This window comes from Xyrauchen texanus, chromosome 13 (assembly GCF_025860055.1).
Source record: "Xyrauchen texanus isolate HMW12.3.18 chromosome 13, RBS_HiC_50CHRs, whole genome shotgun sequence".
NCBI classification, from domain to species: domain Eukaryota; kingdom Metazoa; phylum Chordata; class Actinopteri; order Cypriniformes; family Catostomidae; genus Xyrauchen; species Xyrauchen texanus.
In genome coordinates, this window is record NC_068288.1 from 29,274,740 (window position 1) to 29,294,934 (window position 20,195).

The following is a 20,195-nucleotide window of genomic DNA, read 5'->3' on the forward strand; positions in this document are numbered from 1 at the left end:
CGCCTGGACTACTGTAATTCTCTATACTGTGGCCTGCCTCAAACTGCAATCTCACACCTGCAAATTGTCCAAAATGCTGCAGTGAGACTTCTTACCTTAACTAAAAAGAGGGATCACATTTCTCCAATTTTAGAGACTTTACATTGGCTTCCTGTAAAGTTTAGAATTTATTTTAAAATTGCTGTTTTATGTACAAGGCTTTATCTGTTGTCACACCAAAATACATTAGTGACCTTCTGATTCCTTACTCTCCTCAAAGAGCACTTAGTTCTAGTAATCAGCTTCTCTTGATCTTAACTGTCCCATGTTGTCACTGTAAAACTAAAGGTGGTCGGGCCTTCTCTGCTGCAGCACCTAAACTTTGGAACCTTCTGCCCTTAAATGTGAGGTTTACTCCTTCACTAGCCAGTTTTAAATCAGCTCTTAAATCTTATTTGTTCTCTATGGCTTTTGATTAAGATTAGTTTAAGTGTTTTATGTTGAAGTTTCCGATTTTATTTCATTTACTGTGTATATACTGTACGCTGCATGTTTTCCTTTAATGCTTTCTTTTTATATGCACAACGTTTAATTGTACAGCACTTTGGTGCAACTCCATTGCTTTTAAATGTGCTTTAGAAAAACATTTTGACTTGACTTGAAGATGTAGGTTGACAGACTTGACAATGAGTGGTAACTTGTGCCATCAAACTTTGCTGTGGTCAGAAGGGAGGTCAGGGGATTACTGTCTGTTATGACTATGAACTTTGTTCCATACAGGTAATCACTTTTCGTCAGTCCTCGGCTTGCAAAAGCAATCACTCGCATCTGCCATTCAACAAGTCTGCTACGAGCCCGATAGTACTGGCATCATTGTGTGTGTGTTGGGAAGTTTTGGGTTCGCAAATGTGACAGTGGCAGAAATGAGCTTTCCAATGATCATGTCAAGGGCTTGCTGGCATGACTGATTACACCTGTCCCCAAACTGCCTTACGGAGTGGTGGATACCCTGTTGTGAGGTTGTTAAGGGGCTTGATTATCTTAAGTAATCCTGAACAAACCTCCTGTAGTATCCAGAAAACCCTAAGAAAGATCTTAATTCCTTGAGGTTTTTAGGTTTTGGCCAGGATTTGAGGGCGTCAGTTTTCACCGGATCAATCTTCACTCCATTTTCAGATATGATATGACCCAGGTATCGAATGGAGGTCTAGAAAAATGTGAATTTCTCAGGTGAAAGATTTAATTTGTACACTTTGTATCGTTTCAGGACTTGTAGTAGTCAGAATTCATGCTCCTCAAGACTTTCGGAGATGACAAAAAGGTCGTTGATGAAGACAAGCACTTTTTTCTGTTCAAGACTCCCATGCAATGCTCCATTAACCTTTGAAATGTGCTCAGGGTGTTGGCAATTCCCTAATTCTCATTACACTCTGGACTGCATGCATCTCAGCGAGTATGACTTTAGGCTTGATGGTGATGTCAGACTGGGCTCCATTCTTGAGCCCGATGGTAGTTGGTAATGCTGCTAAGAAGGTAAGGTGTGCAAACAGCTGGCCACCAGAAAACCACCAAGTAAAGAGGGCTGTGTTGACAGCTCTAGGTCTACCTATCTTTCTCTATGTGAAAACTATTTGCATGGACCGCATCCAGGACCACCGTACACCCAGCAGGTACGACTTCAGGAACGTTCTCCTTGAATTTGACCCAGTCTACAGTATCACTGAGGATCTGCGTCTTGCTTCCAGAACTTTTAGCACAGCTTGGTAGCCATGGAAGCTGGACTGAATATAGGCTGCAGGTTTCTGAACATAATCACAGTAAAGAGCATCTAGTAAGTTTTTGGGCATAAACTTCAGGTCTGGAACCAAGGCTAGATTAGGTATCTCTGCTTCTGTTCCTAGAAACTCTGGGGAAATTTAGGGTTAGTGTTCTCAGCCGTTTCAAGATAATTCTTGTTCACTTCTTGAGTACCGGCGGCTTTCATGGTTGTGTCTTAGGTGGCTTATCTTAGCGCACTCACTTCATCCATTGTAGCGTGGTTCAGGCATTGTTCTTCTGGCTAGGAGGCTTTTGCATGGCAAAAACTTGAGCATGGAGTTTGATGACTTGCTTCTTCAAGAGATTAGCTTCCATGTTGTCGAAGTCAGGTGAATTGCATGAGTGTGTAGCTAGCTGGTGAGTTGATGTTCATAACCTTAGGGAAGCAGAACAGTGCTTGTTTAGCCCCAAGTGCTTTCTCGCCGGGTAAATCCCTGTGAGCCACCCACCTCCCAGCATGCCTGCTGGCTTCCGTCCGAGCTCGGGATGAGCGAACCCTTTCTCTCCAATGGGTTATGTTCTCAGTGCGAGAACATAGCTGAGGCAGCATTGCGGTCGCAGCTTCTTTGTCATGAGAGAAAGCCTCTTCAGCCGCCCCCCGCGACTCGCCTCTTTCCTACGGGATTGAAGCAGGTAAATCCCCACGAACCACCCGCCTCCCCGGCACGCTTGCTTGCTCCCATCTGAGCTCGGGATGAGTGCGGCCCGGTTCACTCCTCGCGACAGCCCCTCCCTGGCGAATTCCCCTGAGGAAGGACCTTCTTTTTTAGGGGCAGGGCCCGCTCTGGCATCCGCATCCAGACCTCAGGAAACTCCACGTCTGGTCCCGAGATGGGACGCGGAAGATCTAGCTGGCCTACCACCTTCTGTCTTAGACACGATCAACCAAGCCAGAGCCCCTTCCACCAGGCAGCTCTATGCCCTGAAGTGGAGCTTGTTCGCAGCTTGGTGTTCTTCCCGGGCTGAAGACCCATAGAGGTGCGCAGTTAGGTCAGTGCTCCTATTCCTGCAGGAGAGGTTGGAGGGGAGGCTGTCCCCATCCACCTCGAAGGTGTATGTTGTTGCTATCGCGGCCCACCATGACGCAGTAGAAGGCAAGTCCCTTGGTAAGCACTACTTAATCATCAGGTTCCTAAGAGGCGCCCGGAGGTTAAATTCCTCCTGGCCAAGATTGTTCCCCTCCTGGGACCTCTCGGTAGTCCTCGCGGGCCTCCAGAGACCTCCTTTCGAGCTGCTAGAATCAGTACGTGCTTTGCGTACCTATCTGTACCGCACGCAGAGCTTTAGACACTCTGAGCAGCTCTTTGTATGCTTTGGGGGACAGCGGAAAGGAAACGCTGTCTCCAAACAGAGGCTTTCCCACTGGGTAGTAGATGCCATTTCATTGGCTTATCACACTCAGGCCGTACCCCCTTGTGGGGCCGAGCTCACTCGACAAGGAGTGTTGCGTCCTCATGGGCACTGGCCAGGGGTACCTCCCTGGCAGATATTTGTAGAGCAGCGGCTTGGGCAACACCAAACACCTTTACGAGATATTACAATCTCAGGATTGAGTCAGTTTCATCCCGTGTTTTCTCAGGTCCGAGTCAGTAGAACTCGGTAACACGCTGATGGGCTGGCCGGGCTAATCGCTTGCATATAGAGCCCTTTCCCTTGATTGAGGTAAAACTGTGCATCTTTTTTCCCAGGAGATTCCACTCGAATCCCTGGTCGATTCCTCCCTAGCCCTCATGGGTCCGCAGTTCGGCAGAGGAACTTGCCGACCCAATCCACTGCGGGTACTCAAATCTACCCTGTACTGGAATAGGTGCTCCACAGGGTGAGGACTCCTACGCGGACTCCCCCTGTGTGTATTCTCTGTGATACGGTCCCCTTATGAGCGGACCCGCGTTTTCCTTAGGCAGTTCCAGCTGTCCTCCGGTCGCCATGTTGTAGCAACTCCCCCTCGCTGAGGCTGGATCTACCACCGCGCCACTCCCACGTTTCGCCTAAAAACACATGTGATGTATTCACCACCTTAACCTCCCCAGCTGGGTAGGGGTGGTCTCCGCAGGGTCTTTTCCCCCTTAAAGTATAGGAAATTGGGTAAGACCCCCTTCCCTCAGTGCATGTAAGGGCCCCGGCTGTCTATTGCTCTATGCGAGAAACATAGAGAGAAAAGAGGCCCAGCCAGGCTTGGACCGTTCCCAGGTTGGCAAGCGTCGCCTTGTTCCCCTGTCAGGGTAACCAAAAGGATTCCGACGACTTTGGTGGGACATTGGGGAAGGGTACGTGCAGTCTGATACAGCCGCTCATCTGGCACGTAAAACACCTGCGCGCTCCTGTGTCAGACCACGTACACAGCTCAGTGCATGGCATGATTTAAATTGGACCCCTAGTGTCGCTTCTCCAACACAACGTGGAGAGAGCGACAGAAGGGAATGGAGGTTACATTCGTAACCTAGACGTTTTTACTTGCCAGACCACTGTAAGGCAACTGAAAACTAAAAGACATATTAAGAAAACCAAGAAGGGGGCATAATATATAATATACTATACAATATTGTGTACATATCGTTACATATTGTATGCAATACAGTGGCGGCTCCTGTAAACCTTCTCAGGGAGGGCCATTTTTCTGATAATGATTAAGGTGACCCATTCAATGGGTACAGATTTCCCCTCTAGCTACATAAGTTACAGGTGGAAAGCTATGTAAGAAATTAGCATCCAGGAGCCTTCAAAAGCAAAAATGACATGGCTCCACAATGAATTATTCCACTTATTCATTACTTACATTAATCCAATGTTGTGTGGTGTAAAATAGCTAAACAGGACACATTTTTAAAAAGATATGTACAGCAACAACATAAAGACTGGGGCAGCATATAAGTCAATACCAGAAGCATTTATTGACTGATCTCAAAAGTATTGGCTTACAAAAGCAAAATAAGTTAGAACACCCTTGATTATTTGTACTGTGATTTCACATTCCTCAACACTGCATAAACAATCTGCATTTTCATAAACAAATAAAATATCAGCTTAAAATACAAGTAGACAAATTGTTGAGAGAAGTGGATCTTTAGAACTACATTTTCTGGAATGTAGGATATCACCAAATTACTACTTAATAAAAGCAAAGTAACGTCTACCCTCTTGTATAGATTTGTGAAAATTAACATGAACAGATTTTCTTTTTTAACTTTTTTTGGAATGAATGAAAAATAACTATTTAAAACAACATCAACTGTGAACTGATTTGGTGTGTGTGTGTGTGTGTGTTAAAGAGACAGACAGGGAGAGAGAGAGAAAGAGGCTACATTACTTGTACTGAAACTGTGCTCTTCTCTCTTTCAATGCAACAAAGCGGTCAATGACTTTCTCATTGAAATCAGGCATGTTGAGGATGAGTTCCCTCTCCATGGAAAGCATGGCCAGTGCATTCAGACGTTTCTGGCCCATTGAATTTCGCAGGAATGTCTCAACTAGTGTCAATGTTGAGAAACATCTCTCAGCTTCAGCTGTTGTCATGGGAGTAGTTATGAGGATGTTAAACAGTCACAGTCTCAGAGAATGTCTCCTGGAGGTTGTAGCTCATGAGAACCTGGTACAGTGCCAGTGCACCACAGCAGTCCTTGAATTCAGGATTTTCATAGATCAGAGTGAGTTCTGTCTTGAGTTTTGCCTTGTTCAGCATGGGGTATGCGTTCACAGTGGCATTCAAAGCCTCATCAGGAAATTAATGGCAGTACCTTTCAAACATATCTGCTTGCAGTAAGGTAGCACTCACAAGGTGGCCAGTGAAAGAGAACCTTGCTTTGGTGTGATCCAGGATGGTGTCGCAGACCTCTTCAGACAGCCTCTGCTGCTCCTCTTCTCTCAAAGCCGTTCTTGGTCTTTTGGCTCCTGTAGCTACTTGAAGCTGCTGTTGAGAGGAGTCCCTGAAGGCAAACAGACCAATGTGTTTGTTAGGCTATGTACAGTACTGTAGTCTATGTGATGCACAGGTATATGCAATTTATCCACGTCTAGTACAAATATTTCATTTCCACTTAAATGGGCAGGGATGCATAAAGTCTTTAGTGTTTAAGTTAGCCTTTGTGTCTCACCTAGACTGGATGTTCAGCACAGTATACAGTATATAAAGTAAGCTAGATTACACTGGCCATATATGTGTGGAGTGGTGGTGGTGTAGTGGTCTAAAGCACATAACTGGTAATCTGGTAATCAGATGGATGCTGGTTCGATCCCCACAGCCACCACCATTGTGTCCTTGAGCAAGGCACTTAACTCCAGGTTGCTCCAGGGCTCTGCATGTTGCTTTGGATAAAAGCGTCTGCCAAATGCATAAATGTAAATATATAATGAGAATAATGTAATATCTAACACAAATGCAGTCTCCTTTCATGCATACATTTTCAAATGACAAAGCTCTGCTTTGAGAACGATAGAATGATATTGTTTATCTTACCTTATGGCCTGCACACTTTTGTGAAGCTGTCGAGGGCACGTTTGATGAAGACAGCATCGATGTCCTTCTTCTGGAGCTTCTGATACAGAGTATCGACGTGAGGCATGATTTTGTGAAAAAGCCACAGGAAAAAAATTAAATCTTCATCATGTAGCATTCTCACGTAGCCAGATGCCTCTATCACGGTGGGCTGGTCAAATTAACCCAATGAACCCGTCCTGATGGCTTCAAAACATTGTATGAGGTCGTCTCGATTCTCGTAGACAGTGTTCACGACTCTGCTGTTAAAGTTCCACTGTGTGGATGAAGTTCTGGGCAGTCTTAGTGCAACAGTCTGGTCAAGAATGCTGGTCCGTTTGGGTGACCGGGAAAAAAAAGTTGCAATCCCGCTCAGATCGGAAAAGAAAATATTAACTTTTGCGAGATGTAGCTTGCTGCATGATCAAATTCAGCTGATGTGCATAGCAATGCACATAATGGGCATTCTTAAAATGCTCACGCACCTTTTGCTGCACACCAGCCTTCTCTCCCCTCATCACACTGGCTCCATCGTAAGCTTGCGCAATGAGTTTGACTTTCTCGTCGTCGGCAAAAAGACCGTTCAGTCTCTCCAAAAGCACACTGGCAATTCAGATTGAGGTTGATTCCGAGATGGGAAGAAACTCAAAAAAGCGTTCCTGCACTTTATGGTTGCTATCGATGTACCTCAGCACAAGCACCAGCTGTGTCTGTGTAGAAACGTCCGTGGTCTCGTCAGCTTGGATGGCTACGAAGTTCGCCGACTTTACCTCCTCCACAATATGTTCCCTCACGACCGATAGCATACACTCCAGTAGCTCGTTTTGAATGGTCTTTGATGTGCCTTTGAAAACATTTTTAAGATGCTCATCAAACACCTCATCTAACTGTGCCACAAAGTTCACCAGTCCAAGAAAAATACCAGGGTTGGTGGAGCCCTCAGTTTCATCTTTGCCTCGCAAAGCTAACTCAAACTGACTTCCGTGTCGTCTTCAGGGTGAAAGAGTAGGCAGGGGTAGCAGAAGACTGCATTGGCTACGTCACAGCCTGCTAGCCATGTTTTTCGTTCATACCAATTTTTGGAAAATCCTCGGGTTTTTCAAAAAAATAATCAGTTTGTGAAAGACTTTAAACATGCTGATCATAATCAGGGGTGGAAAGAGTATTGAGAAATAATACTCAAGTAAAAGTACTCCAGAAAATTTTTCCAGAAAGAATAAAAAATATATGCATTTTATAGGTGTTTATGACTGACAATTTTAAAATACATCACTTATCTATGATACTGTAAACAAACACTACATGAATCTGATTTGAAAAAAATAAAAGGGTGATATGATTACAGAAATTAACAGATAAAAAGTTATATTCAATATCACAATGTATGATACAATTACATTAAAATCAGTTTACGTACAGGCTCTAAATTTCTCTTAATGCCAACTGAGAGAGTTATTGTTGTGCATAAAACATGTTCAAAACAATGGAAGGAATGCAAAGAAAACTAAAAAACACTAAAAACCAGGGTCACTTGGCACAATAGAGGCGGTTGAGCAGTTGTTTGGTACATTGGCCACATCAGGATTTAAAGGGTTAGTTTACACAAAAAAATGTAATTCTCTCATTATTTAGTCACCCTTATGCCATCCTGGATGTGTATGACTTTCTTTCATCAGCAGAACACAAATTAAGGTTTTTAGAAGAATATTTCAGCTCTTTTGGTCCATATAATGCAAGTGAATGGGTGCCAACATTTTGAAGCTACAAAAATCATATAAATCAGCATAAAAGTAGCCTAATCCATGTTACTCAAGTGGTTAAAGCCATGATCTTAAAAGAGCTTAAAACATTGTTGTAGCAAATCCAAGTGATATGATAGGATGGTTGAGAAACAGATCAATATTTAACCCTCTAGGGTCTGAGGGTGTTTTGGGCCCTGGAGAGGTTTTGACATGCCTTGACATTTGTGCTTTTTCAGTTGCTTAAAAACATATTGTATTCATATTGTATTGTATTCATATGTATTCAGGACAAACTGGGCTACAATAATATGTGAGCAACATGTTTGTACATACGTGTACATGTTTGTATTTTTGAGAAAATAATGTTTCTGCATTAGATATTCAAGTCATTGAAATAAGGCCATATAACACAAACTAAACATTTGTCCACAAGCCTTTTTAGAACTGGAACTTGTAGCCTAGAGTGTTTGCTACAAAATGATGTGAAAACCATCCTGATCACTCATTCATACAAAACAATATAGTAATTAAACTTTTGTAAGACACTTTTAGAGTTAAAAAGGTCATATGCGAGGAGGCGTGAACTATCATGAATATTGATTGTAATTAACATCTGAGGAGACAAAGACCCCTCCCCTGGGCCTATCACTGAGGAATGTGACAGAAAGAGAAATAATGTGAGGAGACTTAATGATCAAAATCAAGTTTCAAGTTAAAAGTAATCTGACTATACATTTTCTTTACATAAAGACTTTACTTAATTTTAGACCTATATTACTGTTTAAAAGAAGGTCTGCTCACCAAGACTGCATTAATTTGATCCAAAATACAGAAAAAAACAGTGATATTGTGAACTCTTTTTACAAGTTAAAAGAACAGTTTTCTATTTGAATATATTGTAAAATGCAATTTGAGATCAAAGCTGAATTTTCAGCATCATTACAGCAGTCTTCAGTGTCAAATGATCCTTCAGAAATCATTATAATATGCTGATTTTCTAACATGGGCATATTTAAAGTGCATTTTACTCATTTAATCTGAACACATATTTGCAAGCACAAGCTTTGTTGATGATGAGGCAGCATAAAGACTAGTTAAAATATAATCTAAACGTTCATATTATTTTTATACCATATTACATATCATAACTATATCATACAGCATACAATTTAAATGCCTGCTTTAGCTGAAATAGCATTTAAATGTAACTAAAACTTGCCTAACATATTTCAAATTTCAAAACTCTGAATCCTGGCTGGCAAGTCTGGAAACAGTCCCACTAATAAAATATGTACATGTTAATATAAAATAGCATGTCAACTAATATGTAAGTAAAACTAGACGTACTCATCCGAAATTGTATCCTTGGCTGGATCAAGTCTCTCTTCAAAATGCAAGTCCCGCTCTTCTTCTGAGGAAAATGTTAACTCTTCATCACTATCTAGGAGCTTTCTCGCCTGTGTATCATGCGGTCTTCCAAATGCGCACAAAAGTGAACGAACTAGATGTTTTTAAGGCACAGTCGGGGGCGATTACCATTTGCATTGATTGCCTCAGCACATTACCGTATGAATAGCGCCCTCTGCCTGTGAGTGTGATCACATTAGGGATAATTAGCTAAGCCGGGAGAATCTGTACATCGCTTTGTTTCATACAGATTACATTCCAGGAGAATATTTGTTTTAAGTTTGTGTGATAAGTATTTGCAGAGTTTCAGTTCATTTTTGTGACGTGTTTCAGATATATGCTTGTGATAACATACTGCTGAAAGCTCACCCTTTTTATTTTCTTTATGTTACAAAAGCACAAGGTTTTGTTGTTATTTTGAGTGTACACAAATAAAAGAATACCCTTTATAGTCTCTAATGATGTCTTACACTTTCGTATGCCCCAAAATGACAGAGAATTTTATGTTGTTTCCGCTGTAATGACGCAAAAATGCAGCAGGACGTGCCGGCGAGTCCGTCGACCCCAGAGGGTTAAGTCTGCTCAGTCAATCGCCAATTTTACTTTCACTTTCTTCTTCTTTTGTTTTTGGTGATTCACATTCTTCATGCATATCGCCATCTACTGGGCAAGGAGAAGGATTTCTAGCAAAAATGTACTTAAATATTGATCTTTTTCTCACCCACACCCATCTTATTACTTCTGAAGTCATGGATTAAACCACTGAAATTACATGGATTAGGCTACTTTTATGCTGCCTTTATGTGCTTTTTGTAGCATCCAAATTTTGGCATCCATTCACTTATTGTATGGACCTACGGAAAGAAATATTCTTCTGACAATCTTAATTTGTGTTCTGAAGAAAGAAAGTCATAGACATCTGGGATGGCATGATGGTGAGCAAATTATAAAATAATTTTCATTTTTTATTGAATTATTTCTTTAAGTAGCCCATGGGGGTAACATAGTCCTCCTTTTGTGATACAATGTTCCACATTGATTCAGTTCTTGTATCTTTTAAGCCAAGAAATAGTTGTGTTCACATTCTAATGCATGATGCACAATTTTCTGAAGTTTGTGACTGGTGGAATGTACTGCTGAAGTATTGCTCTGCAAATGTTGATACTTTTCAATCTTTATAAAGGCTAAGCATAATAATAAATAATTTTATAATCTCTACTTACCTGGTAATTTATTATACAATCTCTATATCAGTGGTCGGTTTTATAAAACAAAAACGTACAATATTTAAAAATATATTATCATAAAAAAAAATAAGAGAGTGGTTTTCTCGTTTCCTTGTCATTGTTGTTTAATTAATAGCCTTTATATGATATAGCCTAATTCGGTTTCATGTACACTTCAAGTCCAACATTTGATATGTCCAGCAACATACGTTCACTTTCGACCAAACCTACAGCATTTACATTAATGCTTCATCAAGCCGGGCATTGGCGGAATTATAAAGTGTATTTAACCATTTAGGTGTGTAACCGCAATAGCACATTAGCCGCCTGTCAATTAAACAGCACGTAGCTACGGACGTCAGGAAATAAAAAGTCAATCTTTCAATCAACCAACCAGTGGTTGTCTTGTTATCGCAATCATTGTAATGAACACCCCTGTTCTAGATGTAGATCATAGGCTAAATATAGAAAATGACTCAAAAGTTTATCATCAATATCACGGACATCTCTTTTTTTCAGATAAACATCAAAATTGTTTTACTGCCCAGCCCTATTGATAACATTGCCTTAATCTCTCACATCACATAAAAAGTATTGGGAAAAAGTAGTTAATTACAGTAATGTGAGTATTTGTAATTCGTTATTAGACACCCCTGATCATAATAAAGGCAATTTTAGATTGAAAAAACGTAATTGTTTAAAGGCGCTCTCGATGTACGTTGTCCTGTCACAAACCTGGTTTAGCTGAACGAATTCATTTCAGACACATCAATTTCACTTTACTTGATTCTTCTTTTCTGCAGTGTGTTTAAGCGAAAGATACCAGTATCTATATTACGCTATTTTTCTGCTACTGCCTACTATCACTAAAATAACCATGTCGGCAAATCTGCGCACGGCGCCATGTCTAGCAATGTGCATGGAGCGTGATAGGGTATGAAATATATTCGAGGATACAGTGCTGAAAGATCAGTGGTATCTACACCCAAGCGCTTGCGCTTAACATAGCTCCGTTGTTTTTATCACTTGAAGTGCACTTGAAGTGCATCACATGTTATGATGTCTCACGATTCAAATGGAACCCAGCCAAGATCTGGACCCTGACCGCATTCCGCTAATTGGTGACCGCTGATATAAACCATAATCCTTTTTTTATTATTATTATTTGACATCCATGGCTATTTATCAAATCAGACATTTTCAAATATTTGTATTATGCGACTGTTGAGCACAGAATCAATGCTTTTTGCTTGTGCTTTATGCAACACAGTAATCGTGCAGTAATATTATGAGTTACACAGTGTAATGAGTGAAAAAATCATAGACTCTCTGCTTGAAATCTGAACTCAATTGGTAAAAAGTAAAATAGTACCTTATGTTTAGATGGATGGAAAGAATAGTTCATCCAAAAATTAAAATTCTCTCATAATTTACTCACCCGCTCCATTGGTGTGATCTGCAACTGCTGTGCAAGCAATGATAAACACATCAGTCTGGTTCACAAATGTATTAATTTTCAGTTAATTTAATAAGTTGTTCAGAAAGACTCATAAATAGTTGTCATTTTGAGTAATTCTAGCAAAGTCTTCACTGAATCCACAGAGGGGTTAAACATGATCTGACTCTGACTTAAATAAAAATGTCAAGTTAACATTTATTTAATAAGATGTCCAACTTGAAATGAACAGAGATAAGTATGTGCACTTGAGGTACGTGAGACTTTAAGTTAAGTTTAAGTTATGAAACATAGTTAAGTGCTTCAAAAAATGTAGTTGCTATTACAAGTGACGATCACCTGTCACTTGTAACTGCTCTTATTAAGTGCTGAATTAATGCTGTTTTCTCATTTCTTCTCAAGAGAACCACCTTTATCCAATGTCCCTGCATACAGGGAAGCAGTAATCACACCAATACTGAGATGAGCCATCACACACGCACCCTGGATTTGAAAGCATACATTGTGGATGATGGCCAATATATATATAAATAATATGATAAATGTTTCTCAGAGGGCTGATGGCATATTCACTGATCTCTTAAAAAGTTATTCATGTTTAATTGTTGGTCAATTTAATATGTATATGACCTCAGCTTAAATCAGTGTTAAATCATTAAGCATGTTAAAAATGAGCTGAATTAAGATACATGGAATGTTAAACTATAATGTAGTCCCTGCAACAATTTAATGACAGTCAGACGGCTGTACAGATCTGCACACACTTGATGCAGATTTGAAGCACTGAACAGCACCAGATACAGTAACATATACACAAATGTGATATGCTCCATCATTTGAGTGAGAAGATGATTTTTGATACAGTTACAGCCCTCTAATCCAGTAGACCATTTCGGCACCATAAATTGAATTCAAGAATCAGCAAGAATTCCGCAAGAATGTAGCATCATAATCATAGCTATATGGAAAGCAATTTACATATTGATATAATTATTGCATACAGCTCCCTTCTAGGTGTTATCTCACAATATTGAAAATGTTGTAAAGTATTTAAAAACAAAAAAGGTAACATACATCAGATTAAGGAGAATTTAATGAAATGTTGATTGTTGCAGAATGCAACATCATTATGTTGGCCTGCAAAAATTATTTTAAATGTATAATAACATTTGTGCAAATAATAGGACAGTAAGAGAACAGTGCAACAATAGTACCAAAGAGTCATAATACTGCAGTCAACGTGCTAGAAAGAGTACAGTAAACTATGATTACCCTACCACTAAAAGGTCAGTGCAGCAATTCAAATTAAAGTATACTTTATTGTCCCCGAAGATGAATTTGTTGTGGACTTCACATTGCTGCATAGACAAAATAAGAAAAAATGCATCACAAAAGCATCAAACATTATCACAAAGCTACACAACTAGTACATATAACAATAAAGCAAGTGACTGCCGCTGCTTATGGGCTGGTAAGGTTAAATGATAATTTGCTCTTTTTATGAACACTTATATGCTTGTACATAGGCACATATGTGTTCTTTGTTATTCCTATCACAACACTAAACAAGTGTCTTTATAGAAATGTAATATTTTAAATATTTCATTAATACAAACATAAAATATTGTCTCTTCATATTAATTGGACAACAATTATTTTATTAATTCTTGAAAAATATGTTTTCATTATTTTTAGCATATATTAAAATGAAGGGTACTTGATAATTTGATTATCTAGAAGCATTTTGGAGATGGTAAATTTCTTTGCAAACAAATTATATAAAATTCAGAAGACATTTTCAGTGTACCATAGCTCTTCAAATACATTTCTATACACTTAAGTAATAAAACAAAATTATTTAGCCATCTAAAAGGATTTCTTATCCTGTAGTATTACAGCCATCATCTGTCAGTTGAAATCATTTAAAATTTGCTGTTAGCCTCCACTTTCATCAGAAATGCATAATATTTAAAAATGTTAACTATAACTAGAGGTTGTTGGTTCATGAGATATCTGCTTCTGTGAGAGTGCAGATGTCGGTTTCTCTTATCTTCACCACGGGTGATGGAAAAGCGGCACACATAGTGGGATTATTATTTGAAAAAGATCTATCAAGCATCTCATTTGCACTGGTCCATCTCTTTGCTCTGCTAGTACAAGTATCAACTGCTAGAAATTAGAGCCCGACCGATATGGGATTTTTGAGACCGATACCGATTTTAGAGGGGAAAATTCACTGATTACCGATATAGTGGCCACTATAGCTAATTTTTGAGCTGGAATGAAAACAGACCTTTTCTAAGTGGATTGTGCAGCCGATTTTGCACCAATATGACTATGAAAAGGTACTCAGAAGGCTGCTTTCTTAAAAAAATATTTTTATCAAAGAATATTTGACATAATTATTATACATTTTCAACAAATTCTATAAATGAACACTGAGAAAATAAAGAAAATATAAAAATACAATAAATAGCTCAATAAATATCAGTACTGTATGTTCAGTATCAGTCAGTTGTTGACCATTTAAATAAAGAATAAATTAAAATGATAGCTAAATAAAAATCAGTAACGTATGTTTAGTATCAGTCAATGGCTGACCATTTAAATAAAAATACATTTAAATTATAGCTAAATAAACATTAGTACTGTTTAGTATCAGTCAGTTGCTGACCATTTAAATAAAGAATAAATTAAAATAAAATAAATAGCTAAATAAACATCAGTAGTACTGTTTAGTATCAGTCAAATGCTGACTATTTTAATACTGCCAGTCAATTAGGGGCAGGTTGTAAAACAAGAAGCATTTACACCTGCCGTGTAAAGAGAGATAAACAGCAGCACTGGTGTTACACCGTATTCTGCTATACAAGTTCAGGGCAAACTTGGCTATGTGGCTAACAAACTAGTTAGCAACTTACTGTGAAGACACCGCTTAAGTCCGCACCGCTTAACACTGCACCGCTTAACTTTGCATGGTCTGCAGAACCACCGTCAGCTCAGCTCTGTAAACAGTGGAGATGGAGCGCACTCTGCTGGACAAACTACGTTATGACACCAATTCTAAAGCATTGTTTTCTGCATTATATGTTCTGAAAAAAGTTTTCATCTCTGCGCATATCAGTAAATATATACGCTGATACTGATATATCTGTGAAAGGCTAATATTGGACGACCGATAAATAGGTCAGGCACTACTTGAAATTTGTCTGACAAGATGTCAGGTGTGCACACTCATGCTGACAAGTGAGAGATCAGCAACAAACAACGGCCAATGAAATAGAGTGCAAAAGGACTGAAATTGAATTGACAGCAGTAGTTCTTGAGGCAAAGTTGTTCAGGGTGAGGAGACCTATATAACTATATTAATTATTTAAGTATTTGTTAAACACAGCAAGATATATGGCCAATTTTGTGCTCGTAAAATGCGATAGCACCTCCCGGAGGCCGATTTTTTTTTTTCAAATTTCATACAGATGTCTGTGACCCAGAGTTGAATAAGCCCACAAAGTTTTGATCGGCAATTGCTAATCTTGTCTAAAACCACATGATTATTAATTGGTTATTGGCAGCCATATTTTTTTAGATATGCAAATATTGTGTATGTTTTGATGGGGTGCTGGACAAAGAGGTTGCACAAAACATTTCAAGTCAATCAGGCAACGGTGAAACAGAAAGAGCCATTTTCATGTTTGTTCAATTATAGCGCCACCTAGTGGCCAATCACTGGCAATTTTTGTGTGTGTCCTCAGAATTATCCCCTACATTAGTATGCCAAATTTGGTGAATGATCAAATTTTACAGAAAATATCCTGTGAATGTTGTGGACAGCTATTTTGGTATGACATTTCACCTGCTTTGAGCACAGTAGCAAAAATAAGAGTTTCTTAAGTCACAGCACCCCTAGCATCAAAAATTAATAAAACTTGTCATGTTACCTCAAAGTGTTCACTGGTACATTTAAAAATGTTTTTAAGTTTGAAAATTGCGCTCACAAGATGCTAGCTAATTAGTCATTATAGGTAGATTATGTATAACAAATTGCATGCTGATCGGACTAACGACCTAGGAGAAGTTCGAAAAAGTTTATTTTTTATTTTTATTAAAAACAATTATAGACAGAAATGAAATCAGAGATTGACATTTTGTAGGGCTTGACTCAAGGAGTCAGAGGAAAAAAATATTTAGATTCTAGCCCTTATGGTTGCAGAGATGAGTCAAAATGTTAAAGTGTTTAATATAGCACCACCTAGGGTCAGATTGGTGTGTGTTTGTGCACCTGAGTAGTGTGTGGGGGGAGGGGGGGTGATTTGGGATCATCCTGCCAAGTTTAGTGTCTCCACGACTTACGGTCTCTGACACCCAGACACATTTAGGGCAGAAAAAAAGAATAATAAGAAAAAGAAGAAAATCAGTAAAATTACAATAGGGTTCCAGCAGCTTTGCTGTTTGGCCCCCTAATAATAATAAGAAGAAGAAGAAAATCGGAACAAATACAGTTCCAGCACCTTCAGTGTTTGGACCCTAATAACATAAAAATTCTGACAAATACAACAGGGTTTCAGCTCTTTGGGCTTGAACCCCTAACAAGCTGTTGTCACTGTTTAGAATTTCATACACATTTTTTATCGCATACAATTACCTAATCACCGCTTCTTAATCAGTAAAAGAAATGCGGCACTCACATTATTCTTCATCGCTACACAACTCAAGCTCTGGCTAGAAAAATCGGAATACTTACTCGCCAGTGGCTAATAAAATGCATAATTTATTCACATAGATCAAAATTTGGTCGCTTATCCAAGTGATTTAATCGCTATGTAGAGGTCTGGTATTAAATTCTAGAAATAAGTGGTCTCAGACTATGCTCCCCACAGTATATGATATACTGTATGTTTCTCTGGGCACATACACACTATTCAAACTTGTTATTCATCATTAATACCTCATAATCACACTATCAAACATTCATGAACAAATCCGAAGGGAAAAATACTGCTGTTACTTCATACTATACATTTAACTCAGCTTCTCTTTATCTCCAAAAGATGCAACTGCAAAACAATAGAAACAGCCAAGTTCTACTCAAGCTCCTTTCCATAAATAAGCAATCAAATGCGGGGTCTGGTCCCCAGGTCTATGCTCATCTAGGCCACAGGGTTACCTTGAGGGCAGTGGAAGCGATCTGGAGAAGGTGCAGTTTTCGCAAAGTGCTCTCTCTGTCTATGAAGTAGGAGGCAGCCAGCTGGTGGAGGGCCTCCAGAGTCACAGCCGTGCCATTTGAGTTAGTCAGGTCTGCCGTCCGGCTTAGCCTCCTTTTGTTCACAAATATAGTCAAAGCTTCTTCACCTGTAATCAGGCCAATGCAACATAACAGGGTGAGGGGGAGGAATGCTCTGGAAATACACAAAGCTTTGTGTGATTATGTTAAGACAGGGAAAGCAAGTGGTTTGTTTATTTAGTAGAATTCTGGAATACAGAATAAATTGTGTGAATAGAATAGGGAAAATTAATCAAGCAAAGAATACTTTTTTCATATTCTATTACTTAATAATTAACCATTACAGTGATACAAATTTAATTAACAAACTTTACATCATGCTTAACAGATCAGTAATACACACTGAGCGTGGCATGCACAGCAAGATGTTCTGAAGAAGTTATGAGTCATGACTATCAAAAAATAGCTTATCAAAAATCAGACAATTTAAGAAACCCGCAATTAAATTATAATTACATATATGTTTACTTATATATGTATTTATAGATATGTGTATGTATAAATAAAAATTTTCATATTTTGTACACCAGTTATACAATTTAAAATGGAAGCTCATCCTAAATATTCTACTATGTAAATTATATTCTTAGAAATAAACAGGCAGTTGTCCTCAAGTACCTCCAAGTGTAGCTGTAAGCAGAAAGTGTGTGCCATATTTTCTGATGATGTTCTCGGTAATGGCACTGAGGGTGGGTCGGTGGCCCAGATGTCTAATGGTCTGCATGAACTCTGGATCGAGCGGTAGAGCCACGCCATTGTCCTCTCTCTCCAGAGCCAAATTATTCACTTTCCAGCGCCCAAACTCTCTGCAAGGTCACAACAAAAACACATACATACACTCTATTTTTCAAATGTCCTTTATCTCAGCCACAATGTGCACAGGAGGGTGAATCCTTAACTGCTGGGAGAGTTTGTATCAAAGCCTGGTCCAGTGCTAGATGCTGTAAAGTTAGAGCCTCTTAAATTGGTGTTCTGTATTCCCCAAACAAAACAAAGAAAAATCTCAGTTTAAAGAGAGGTCTGTGAATCCTTCTATTAACTTGAGTGTGTGAAGGCGCATATTCAGTTAAGACCTGCGTAGGAGAAAATGCGATGCTGCATGACCCCTTTGTCTGCCACTAAAATAATTTTATTATTTTAATTTTATTATTAAACCCCTTTATTTTTTTCCACACATTTTCAACTTCAGTTCTATGAATATATCTGGCCTGCTGTCAAAGTCCAGTGCATAATGGTGCAATCTGAGGTTATTTTGAGTGAATTTTGCATTGAAAAACGGTTGACTGGGAGTAATAAGGAGCAATGGGAAGCTTCTTTCATGGATACAATGAAAGTGGCATCTGTTACATGAGAACAGCTGTAATTTCGTTTGAGAAAATCAAGCTGCCAGTATCTCTTTTCTGTCTTCCATTTACACTAACAGCTGCTAAGCACAATACAATGACATTTTCCTTATTTAACCTTTAACATTCTGAACTTAAATTGATGAAGTAATAAAAATGATGGATGGTCACATTCACCAGTGTGTATAACGTAGTATAAGGGCTGCATATTAAAAAGTATATTAGGGCTGCCAATGTTAACATGCCGTTAATTTAATTAAAAACATTACATTTATGTTACAATGGAAAGCGAGATGGTGCCGCAGGTGGTTGCTTCACGGCCAGACCGCGTTGTCCCTTGAGCCCCCGGAGTTGGATGATGATGTCGGCGGTGCATCAGAGAACGTTCAGGCGTCTGACACAGAGGACTCGACTGGGCTGCCACCTTCGGGTCAGCCCGCCCAGACTGAGGCCGACGCGCAGATGGCTGACATGCTTGCACTGGAACCCTCAGTCCCCCCACAGGCTTCACGGCTTGATGGTTGGTACCTCGGGTCAGGGCGCCGCTCCCAGCAACCCCCACAGTACCTTTTTTCTAGAAGTTCATGATGAGCTGACAAGGTCGTGGAGGGCACATTTCACTGCCCTGAACCGACCTCCTCACTCGTCCGCTCTCACTACCCTTGACGGGGGGCAGCCCATGGTTACACTGAGGTCCCCCAGGTGGACAGAGCGCTTGCGATCCACCTGTGCCCCGAGAACACCGCCATCTTGCAGGATCACCCAGTACTCCCCTCCAAGGCCTGGCTCTCCTGCAAGTCCATCAAGCCAATGCACTTTAAATAACTGCACCTGGGTAGTCCAGACCCCGATGTGCTGCAGGAACTGTGCGCTGCCACCGACCTCGATCTCAGAGCCACGAAGGTCACAGCGTGGCACTCAGGCAGGCGATGGCCAACCTCGTAGTCCAGGAATGCCACCTTTGGCTAAACATGGTTGAGATGCGCTATGTTGACAAGGCCCTCTTTCTCAACGCCCCAGTCTCACAGCTTGGCCTCTTCGGCGACACCGTTGATGACTTTGCCCAGCAGTTTTCAGCAGTAAAGAGGCAGACAGAGGCTCTCACACACATCATGCCACGGCACCGCCCCAACGCAGCCTGCGTCCCGTCTGCCCACTGAGGGTGTCCCCCTGCGTCCAAACAACAGCCAGCTCCACCTGAACCCAGTCCCAGCTCTCAGCCCCTGTGTCGAGCTCCCCGCAGGCGGCGTACGCCCCTTGTCTCCAGGACCCCCTCTAGGACCCGGAAAGCTCCTAAGCGCTCGTTAGATGGAAGACCTGGGCAGTCAGATGTTCGCTCCGGTGCTGGTATCAGGACCACTCCGTCCCCCGGTTGAGGGCCGGGAGTAAAATCTTCATTTTCTGTATTTTATTTGCCGTATCCCCTTCAGGCTGCGGTACACACATTTTCACTGGAGTCCCCCTACAGCAGG

The 20,195-nt window shown here is 40.2% G+C and overlaps 1 protein-coding gene across 1 annotated transcript in view; it reads right to left on the minus strand.

Annotated features, from left to right (window-relative positions):
- The window catches only part of LOC127654106 (BMP/retinoic acid-inducible neural-specific protein 3-like), a 93,823-nt gene that overhangs the window by 38,172 nt on the left and 35,456 nt on the right, over nucleotides 1-20,195 (minus strand). Inside the window, exons 3-4 of the mRNA XM_052141101.1 lie at nucleotides 17,999-18,186; nucleotides 17,264-17,448 (exon numbers count right to left, since the gene is read on the minus strand). Of these exons, the coding sequence (XP_051997061.1) occupies nucleotides 17,264-17,448; nucleotides 17,999-18,186 (373 nt within the window). The remainder of the gene's footprint in view (nucleotides 1-17,263; nucleotides 17,449-17,998; nucleotides 18,187-20,195) is intronic.